General features: G+C 44.3%; 1 protein-coding gene across 1 annotated transcript in view; it reads right to left on the bottom strand.

Annotated features, from left to right (window-relative positions):
• Nucleotides 1–10,258, bottom strand: part of BBS4 (Bardet-Biedl syndrome 4) — a 43,419-nt gene that overhangs the window by 14,733 nt on the left and 18,428 nt on the right. Inside the window, exons 2-7 of the mRNA XM_009319908.1 lie at nt 9,933–10,012; nt 5,966–6,029; nt 5,074–5,132; nt 4,381–4,453; nt 2,459–2,512; nt 504–631 (exon numbers count right to left, since the gene is read on the bottom strand). Coding sequence (XP_009318183.1) covers nt 504–631; nt 2,459–2,512; nt 4,381–4,453; nt 5,074–5,132; nt 5,966–6,029; nt 9,933–9,961 — 407 coding nt within the window. The 5' untranslated portion in view covers nt 9,962–10,012. The remainder of the gene's footprint in view (nt 1–503; nt 632–2,458; nt 2,513–4,380; nt 4,454–5,073; nt 5,133–5,965; nt 6,030–9,932; nt 10,013–10,258) is intronic.

A 10,258-nucleotide genomic window follows, 5' to 3' on the forward strand; every position in this document is an offset into this window, starting at 1 on the left:
ATAGATTGGTACTGAGAAACAGTGACAGGGTGGGAGAAAGTCACCGTGCACCAACCCATCTCTAGTCTGCCTACTCAGACGCTTTCAAACACAAATCACTCCAAGTGAAAGCAGTATGTGGAACCCAGCAACGGATTTTTGACAGACGATCAGGGTTAGAGAGACACCCGAGGTTAGATTTTCTCTGGTAGATAAACCTTTGGGATATATGAAGTCAGTTTTGGTTAGGTTTGCTCCCAGGCATCTCTGTCCATTTGTTTTTCCACTTTTTTTTGGCAGACCTTCAAACAGCTACCTTCTTCCCTGACACATTGTCAGCAGGAGGAGGACTACAGCTGAGAGCAGAGACAGCTGAAGAGCTTGAAAGCGCCAGCTTTGCACAGAGACACTATAATTACCATTAGCTTTTTAATCATGTCCTCAATTCAGATCTGGGACACCAATCAAATTTCTCCTGGCATAGGATGGGACATGGGCAGATAGACAAAAGGATATATTCTTACTCTATGGCTTTCTTATAGACTTCAATGGCTTTATCCATCTCCCCCTCCAATAGGTGAATTTTCCCCAGCATCATGTAAGTCAGATCATGTCTGTTGAGCTCCAGGGCATTGTTTAGCTGGTCTCGTGCCTAAACACACAACCACAGAGATTAAAAAAAAAAACAAAGTGATTACAGAGACCTCAGTGAAGCAACAGCCCAAGAGCAATCGCCAGCAGCTAGCGAAAGGGAACAGCTAACACCCCCTGAGCTCACAGAACCCTGCTAGCAAAACCCAGCCCAGCTAATTGTTGAAACGAGTTCTGCACCAGCAGCCATGTGCTTTTACGGACAGAAAAAGGCAACGTGGCATGGTTCAAGCCAAGACAAGAGGCAATGACCTCCCAAGGAGGAGAGGAGCACGGGCCTGTTCCTGTATTTGAATTTGTTTGGTTTGAGGGAATCTCCCGATTTGTCAGGTTAACAGGTACATTACAGCTTATTCTTTGCTAAAATGCTTATTCCAGCAATGAGCATGGATTGCCAAGTTAACAAGAGGAGTGAATCAGCTCTTGTAAGGCACACACCGATCCCCTCCAACAGGAGACGCTTTGAAGCATGTCTTCCTCTTACTTCCTCAGGCCTAGCCAGCAGGACAGCAAAGTATGTTTGCTGTCTCTGAACATGTGATATATTAGAAAGAGAAATGCTGACACAGAAACAGAATTCTGCAATACAGGATATTTGTCACCACCAACTACTGAAGAGACAGTCATCCCCGAGGGCTTCATTATACTTTAGACGTCCTCATGGAAGTATTGCTGCCCAGGGTGACCAATAGATCTCAGACTTATGGAAAAGCTGAGAAGTCAGCAGGTTCCAGCTTGGAAGCCACTACTGCAGACAACAAATCCCAAGTATGAACCTATACTCCAGAGCTGCTTGCTTTACAGCGATGCCTTGAACAGGGAACGCAGCAGGGGTTCGCTGCAAGGACCACAGCATTCCACCAGAAAGAGCAGCAGAGAGCAGTTGGTCCAAGCTGGGAACAGAAGTTTTCCACATGCTGGTTTTTCCCTTCCAAAGTAACCCCACAGGATCAGAGAAGCTCAGTGCTCACCACGAGCACCTAGGGGAGGGTTAAGTGAGGAGCTGGGAACAGCATGCTCAGACCTGGGAACAAAACTCCGTTTCAAGCTTCCAAGAAGTTCTTTATTAGCTACAAAGCTAACAAAGTTAGCGCTGCCCACGCTGCAACTATACTCTTTTGTGACTTTTGCTCCAGGCTTGGTGCAAAAAGAGCTTCAGACACCTGAGCAAATCCTTTCCATGGAGGAAAAAAGGTGCCTGCTGCACTTCCAGCAAACAAACCTCATAACTCTTCTCTCTGAGTCCTGCCAGACCCAAGGGGCAGGAAGTTTTCCTTCAGAAACTCTCTGCACGGGGTGCAGCAGTTTGAGCTGTATGCTGGGGAAACGGTTTGGGTCATTACCATCATGCTTCTCGTTCTTCAAGAAGATGGAACTGGCATGCTCTATGGACTGCTGCTCCTCACAAAACCAGCAATGTTTATGGCTCTGGTTTTAAAAGGCTTGGAAACAAAAGAAGCTCTTGTTGGAGCACAGCTGGTTTTCTGTCTAGTTTGAGGTGGCTCTTCGAGGTTTCTCAAACATCCCTTTTTAAAACAGAAATACTGTCTGAAAAATCCTAGTTCAGAAAAAGGCTCCCGGCCAGCAACAAGGCTAACCTCAGCTTCACTCTTATCCAACTTCACTAACTTGCAGCTGACTCAAAGTAATTCAACATGCAAATGAAAACAGAGACAGCTCAAAAAATTTTGATCCCAAAAACAAACGCTGAAGCAAAACATTTCCTTGATACCTATCACTGCAAGCGATCCACTTCCACCAAAGGAAGCGAAATTTCTGGGAACCTGCTTCCCATTTGTCAGGTAGATAAGACGAGCATTTGCATTACCTTGTTGAAGTGTTTCAGGTACATGTAGCACACACCCAGGTTGTGGCTGATCTCCTGTATGAAAAAAACCCATCCACAAACAAAACCAAATCAGCATGAGGTTTGAGATACATGCTACATAATCTGCCAGGGACAACAGTCATCACTGACCTGGATGGGGAGACCCCTGTGCCTGCCCACACCCTTCTGGCTTTGTAGATCAAGTAAACCTATAAATTCAAGTTGCTTCAGGAACCTACTGAGCTTAAGTGTGATTGTACACAAAAGACTACAGGCCACCGAGACAAAAAACACAGAAATGATAATGGTCTCTTTGGAGCACAAGGAGCAAAGACTGGTTTCTTCACCGAGATGTGACGTAGTTCCCAGGGAGATCTCTGAAGCTAGGTAAGTTGCCCTTCTGGGTGGCTCTCAATCTAGCTGTACAGTCATTAGGATACGCACAATGCTGCACCCAGCTGGACGAAATTTGAAGATGTGCCTACCTTTCCAAAATAGAAGTCAAGCACCAGAAGGGCTGATATCCCTCTGGCATCTTAAACAATTTTGCAACAGAGTAGGAAGATCACTTAGGGATCCTAAACACTCCAGTGACACTGTAGGGAACAATCATGCCTCTAATTCATCACCAATAGTTTAACAGATAAGCTACTTGCCACGTTCCCCACCCTGGCACATCTTGGGGAGCTGAAAAGCAAGGTCCACTAATTCCTCGTTTCTATTCTGGTTTCAGTTTAGACAGCCTTGACCTTTAAGAGGAAACTCTCTTATTTCCCCATTAACCCTCTTAGAATGATATTTTCCTCCACAGTCTCTCCAACTGTGGAGAACAGTAATGAACCAGTAACTCCTGGTTACTGCAACTTGCAGAATGAGACAGCACAAGGGAAGAGCACAGGCTGGCTCTACTTCCAGTGCCGAGCCAGGTATGGGAAATAACTAACCAAAATACCCACTGAAGTCTGCCTGCTGTGGTTGTAAATAGGGTTATAGTCATGCTAAGCACATACTGCACGTAGCTTGGTTAGCTAAGGGAATGCAGACTTGAAAGAAGACCCACAGTTTAAAAGGTTTCCGAGTTGTCTGGCACAGGATAATTTGAACAATACCAAACGTATCCTTGTATCAAGCCTGCATTTTAGACATACTGAGCACCAAAAGTACGGCTAAAGTCAGCAAGTGCCTGATGTCTTAGGGAATTAGATCACATGCAGCAAGTCTATCTTAGAAACAACACTTCCGCAGGCAAAACAGTCACCTGCAGAAGGCTGCCCACGGCGAACTGCAAGCCACATCCTCTCTCTTCTCACCCACTGTCACACATCTCCCTTTGCAGTGCTCTTCCTTCACTTTTCGTCTTCTTACACAGAAGAGCTAATTTAATTATTGCTCCTGTAGCTATCAGCCTACGTTTGGCCAAAATAGGTAATGCTTGGTAGGTAACAGGTAACCCTTTCAGCTAGTTTGAGTGTAATCTTTTTCAATGGTGTTTTACATTACAAAAACATTCCCAATTATTCAAGCAAGTTTTAATGATAACTGAAGGTTTCCAAGCAGGGAGCTACTTCCCATATTTCCCTTAACGTAATTTAGCTCTTTGTACTATATACGGCTGTGTTAATACTGATACTTTGCAAAGCTCAAACATGTTGCTCGATTCTCTGTGCCCCAAAGACAAGGTGGGGGATTTTGCAGGTAGAAACGATGCCTTGCTCCTGTGATCCAAACCAGACGCTGCAGAGGCTCATCCGTGCTCGTGAGCCTGTGCTAAAAGGCAACGCCTCTCAGCCCTGCAGCTCCTCGTCTGCTCAGACTGCAGGCAGCGTGAGCTCACCTCTGCTTGGAACAAGTTTGCAGCTGTTTCATAAAACTGCAGAAACATCTGCATACTACAATAATCTGCAACTCACTGAAACACTTACCCAGTCCTTTTCATCGAGTTTAGCCGCTTCGTTGTACACTTCAATGGCTGCCTTGTGCTTCCCCAAAAGAAACCTGCGAAAGCATTTCAATTTTTATTTTTTCTTGCTCTGAAACTCTGCTGTGCAACCACTATCAACTTTGCCAGTGAGAAATGACGCTATTTGCTAGCTCTCCAGAGACCTGCGTGAGAAGCCCTGAGAAATTTATAATCTCAGCAATATTACAATCTGAGCACTGCTCCCTTTCAGGCCAAGGTCGTCAATCCTGCGAGATGCTGAGGCGCTCCCTGACGTTACTGGAGGTGCAAGGAATGAATTCACAGGCTCTGCAGTCTGCCTTTGTCTCAGAGGAAAAAGACAGGTGATCTAACCGGACACTCAGAGACAGAAAGGGGTCTGTAGGGCAAGTTCACACAGCTCAAGTCAGCACCCTTAGCTCTGGAGCTAGAAATCAGTGCGTTACCTCTCTTGCTTAAAGCACAAAGAAAAAGAAAATACAATAGCAGCCAGGCAGATAACAGAGATTCTGCTTTTAAGGGTAGCCCACGCTTCTGGAAGCCAACCCAAGTCTTGATAAGGAGGAAGCATGTCTGGGATTAAGCAGCCTGGGATTTCACTTGATGCCTGGGAGAAAAACCAAACATGAAAGGTCCAGCGTGGCACATCAAAGAGAAACAATAAAACACCACTCACAGTGATCGTGCCACCTGCTTCAGGTTGTCAGCGCTTCGAGGGTTCAGAATGGAACATGTCTGAAAAAGTTCAAGAGATTCTTGAATTTTCCCCTCCAAGCGAAATATCAAAGCTGTAAGACAACATATACCAGGCAAATTAGTCCATTATCTGCGGCAAAAATGTGCCTCTCTGACAGCAGGGAAAGGAGGGAGAGTACAGATATATTATAACAACACTCATTTGGTCTTGCCCCCCGAAAGGCAGAAGCTGTGTCTGAGGGCAGAATGACAACGCATGCAAAGGACTCGTGCTTGCTTGGAAAAATTTCTGTTCTTTAAAATAAAGGCAGCTTTAAACCCTGGCAAATTGCCCGTTAAGAGGCAGTCCAGCTTTCCCCCCCTCAACTTCTACAGGTTGCACTATGTCCTTGGCCAACAAATCTCAGCTGTCCCCCACCACGGCACTTTGAATTGCAACGCCAAGTTTTGGGGCACATTTTTTAGGGGACGGAGGGCAGGACAAGAAGAGGAAGACAATCCTTAAAGCAAACAGTACGACAACAATCACCTGAGGCAGGTAGCTCTAACAGAAAACATGCATCTGTAATACAATCAAACACACAACCCAAGCACACACCAACACATTGAAGGCCAAAGAGCCCACAGTCCAAGGAGGAACCGATGACAAACTCATCGATATGGAGAAAACAGAAAATCTAATCTGCCCACCCATGTGAAAATCCCAAACTTCAAAACTAGACCTAGCAAGTAGAAAAAAAGCCAAATATTTTTCACATATGAATTTTATATGTTTCTATCATCTGTTCCCCTTCTTATTGTTCACTGTATCTCAAATCAGAAGTAACTTGCTTTAGCAAAATTAAGACTTTTGGAGGCCTCCTGCGACATACCTTGAACGTAGACTGCATATTCGCACAGTCCATGAGACTCCTGGAGCTGCTCTTTGATGACAGCCTGAAATGACAAAGTGCAGAGAGTACATACCAAACACAGCCTCCCTCACCGAAAAGCCCGTTAGCTGGTTCACTATGACCCCTTTACTGAACTGCAGCATGACTGCTTTCAGAAGAATATAAACCCTTCAAACACTTTAATAAAGGCAATCCCCATGAAAGAAAATTGATTTCTGACTGACCAAACACCTTCTTCAGCCTTGATTTGGAGAATTTTTTGTATGCGCTACAAATAGCTGTGCGGTATCTGCGCTTACTGCAGAATGCCCTAAAATAACTTGAACTTAAACACCATGCAACGTGTTGACGTACACAGTTCTTCCTTATGTGACGGTAACAGTGATATCACACAGGACATGAGAACGACAAAATTCGTTTAATCAGAATTTGTGCTTGGACGTCTATCAACACAGAACTTGTAGCTAGTTGCTGCAATATACTATATTAAAATGCTATAAAAATTGTAAACTTTCACCATTTTAACAAAGCTAATGACAGAGATTTGGTTTCAGTTACAGAAGCCACAACCCCACATATAATAAAGGCACTGGACTGCGGCTGGGACAACTACAAGAGTGCATGGAAGAGTGCAAGCTCGTCACTATGTGTGAAGAGCACTGTGCCAGGAATACCGTAGCCCTTTTAGTATTTCTCTGTTCATTCCTATTACCAAAGATAATTAGATATTACCTGTGGAAAATGCCACAAGGAATCTCTGAAAGCATCCTCTGCTGATAAGGGTATCTACTCTAGGCCCTTTGTGAAGAAATAAATTGAATTGGACCAACTGCAGCTGAGTCAATGAAAGCCAAATGAACGAATGGCGAGTACATGGGAAAAGGAAGGGGAAAAAAAACCCTGATGAAAACGTAAATTCTTGCTGACCACATTCATGCAGCTGACAGTTCGGGGTGTGGGTGCAGTTTGGCTACATTCCACAGTTACACGACTTGAAATTATAAAACTGCTCAAAAAGAGCGACCTTTGGGAGGACGAGCACTGTGGCTACGAACAAAGTGCATCATTTCTGCTCTGTGACTCCTCTTTTGCTCAGAAGTGGAAGAGACAAAGGGGGGAAAGCAAGATTTCTGGGCTAGCAATAACCTGGTGCTCATCTGGCACTTCTGTCGAGCATATGATGAGTACCAGCATCCCCTGTCTCCGAGACGAATATAAATAAAGGACCTGAAAACAAGGAGGAAAATTGAACCTCAAATATAGCACACAGAAGGAAAGCAGGGTGAAGGCAAGGAAGATTATTACTGAGAACCCTCACTCGTAGAAAGAAAACTAAAGAGAGGAAGGAAAAGGAAGAACAAGTCTAGGCTGCTTTTCTCAGATCTGTATCTGCTAATATATCTGTATTATACTCGTTACAAAGTACATTATTATAGCACATTCAGCTCGGACATAACCAAGCATCTCCTGAATACGGATACTCTATATTGCTCCATCTACATAAAACCAGTTTCTCAGAGCAAGAGAGGGCAATAGAGAGCTGTCTTTTAGAGAGATCTGATTAATTCTGTAAGCCCTAAAAAATCCCACAGCAAAAGGCCTTGAGCTGCGAAATATGATCTGTATTCCCAGCTTTTCCTCCCAAGTTTATTTAACTCGCCGACAGAATTTAGACATACTGGCAGGAGACCAACCAGCATGAGCGATTTTAATTAATTAAAAGCATCTGGTAATTTTAATAATTCCTTCCTCGCACATAACAGAAGCGGAAGATTTCTGTTGTGAGAAACGGTTAGGGGGCAGGGCTGGAATTGATGCTGCAAGCAGAAAGCACAGTTTATTAGCTTTGCAGGCGAAGAGCGTGATCACTGCTTAGCAGGGCCTGTCCCTCCTCTCCCCCCACTCCTCTCTGCCTGTGCGATCACAGGGGATGCTGCAGCCGCAGGCTCCGGGGGATGTTTGCCTTGCATCTCGCTGGGTAGAAGGAGATGAGAATCAAACAGCCAGTGTCACTAATCTCTCGCTGAAATGAGCAGCAAAATTTCTCACAAGCTTGGCAACACCACAATAGATGCAGGAGTGGCACTGTAAGGGTTAAAATCAGTTTAATGCCTTCACTTTGGGGAGGTAATGTACACAAACAGTTTTTTCTTGTCCTTTTACATCATTGAAAAATATGGGAGCTTTCAAAACCGTGTTAGAGAGGAAGCATTTCAAAGCACTGAGCGGGAAAGAGGGTCTAGCAAGATTCAGACAAAAGTTAATAGCATCACAGGTCACTCGTTTCTTAGCTGAGTCTTGAAAGAAAATTAATGGAATTTAACGAATGCCCAAACTATACTCAAATCAAGGAGTTAACAGCAATTTAAGCCACTGGGGATACTGTCAATGCCGCTTTCATTTTTGAAGGTATTAGCCCCAAATAGCACGTTTGGGAATGTCTATGCTTATAACGTATAAGGACAAGCACCCGGAGCATCCAGGTTAGATCCGTAACCCCACGTAACACCAGCAGAGAGGGACAGAGACTACCAGAGGGCATCTCAGCCCACCTAAGACCTGAATCGCCCTTTGGACGTGCCTATCACCCCTCAATGACTGAAGAAGCATCCTGGCATGCTGAGGGTCCTATCTTCTTTGGGACAAATCCAGGCCTCTGAGCACACATCCATCACATCTGGGCGAAAGGATGGAAGATCATTTAACCAGCTATGGTCTGGTGCCAAACTCTTCCAACTGCAAAAAGCCTGTTTTGTGAGCCCTGAGGAAAGGCTTTGCTGCCTTTTACTTTGACAGCTACTGCAAAGTTGGCCTGCCAAGCAAAAGAGGATTAGCTGTCTTTTCGCAATTTTTTTCCCCGTATTTGGCTTGCTTCCATGACTGATGAAGACGTGGAGAAGTCAATATTGCCGTTATATCATCCACTTGGTTATTTTCACTGTTTTCCTGAGCTACACATCTTTTCTGCACCCTGTGATTCTACATCCCATCACAGCAACAGTGAAAGTACACAATCAGAGACCAAACAAATGCAGTCAGATCAACAGAAAAAGGAAACAATTTTCTATTTAGATTGCTAGTCCAACTTCTGTTTGTATCTGTTTAAACCAAGATCTGAGAGGAAATTGCTCTGCTGATGATACAGCCCTCCGGCTCCATTAATTAAAAGTTAAATGAATTTGCTCCAGCCTGCCACTTTCCTAAGCACCCCCAGGAGTTCTCCAGCAGAGAGAGACAAGTTCTGACCAACCCTGGTGTTTCAGAAGCAAAAAAGACTTTTCAGATCTTCTGTGCACATCACAGAAACAGAAAGGCAACTCTTACTCTCCTCCTCCTGCCCACTGGCGCATCGTCTTCAATAGCTCGTGTTCATTTTATCAGGAAAGCACACCATTTAATAATAGATCTGCCACTTCCTTAGTCCACTTACTATTATAATCCCAAACAAACGACCGCTTCGAAGCTACCCACCAAACCCAGGAGAAATTAAAGAGTGCAATGTATCATGTGTAAAATGAAAGAATTGTGTTCAAGGGTAACCAAGATTTTTTGTTGTTTAGACTTGGTAGTAATGTTTTACTCTATTGAAGTGTTTTTCATAGCATCTCCGTAGTACCATTGAGAGACCTGCGCTAAGGAACTGCGTTATTATCACTTTGGAAGACCCTATTCATCTCTTGGAACAAGAGAGGTTTGCAATTCTTTCCATTTTTCCGCTCCCAAAGACATACTGAGCTCACAGAACGCTCCAAAGAACTGCACGCATGAATCCTGAAGGTAGCCAACGATTCGAGAACATCAAAGTTATTTTACTTGTATTTTCTCCTGGTCCTCTTATTCCAAAAGAAGTCAGGAAAGAGGGTGGTTTGAAAACTGGTACGAAAACTACCATTTCATAACATTAGTAAAAAACATCCTGATGCAAAGTCTCAAAAGCAGCTCTTACCTTGCACTCGTCGTAGTCTCTGCGAACATACAGCAGATAGATCAACCAGTTTTTCCTCTCTAGGATTGGTAACTCTGGCGCTACATGTAAAATATTAACAGAATACAGGAAATCAGACTGATCAGCAGAGAAACTGGGCACAGTACAGAGATATTCTAAACTGCCTAATCATAGAATCATTAAGGTTGGAAAAGACCTCTAAGATCATCCAGTCCAACCGTCAACCCAACACCCCCATGCCCACTAAACCATGTCCTTCAGCGCCTCATCTACACGTCTTTTAAATACCCCCAGGGATGGGGACTCAACCACTTCCCTGGGCAGCC

Source organism: Pygoscelis adeliae, unplaced genomic scaffold, assembly GCF_000699105.1.
Source record: "Pygoscelis adeliae isolate BGI_AS28 unplaced genomic scaffold, ASM69910v1 Scaffold303, whole genome shotgun sequence".
NCBI lineage: Eukaryota > Metazoa > Chordata > Aves > Sphenisciformes > Spheniscidae > Pygoscelis > Pygoscelis adeliae.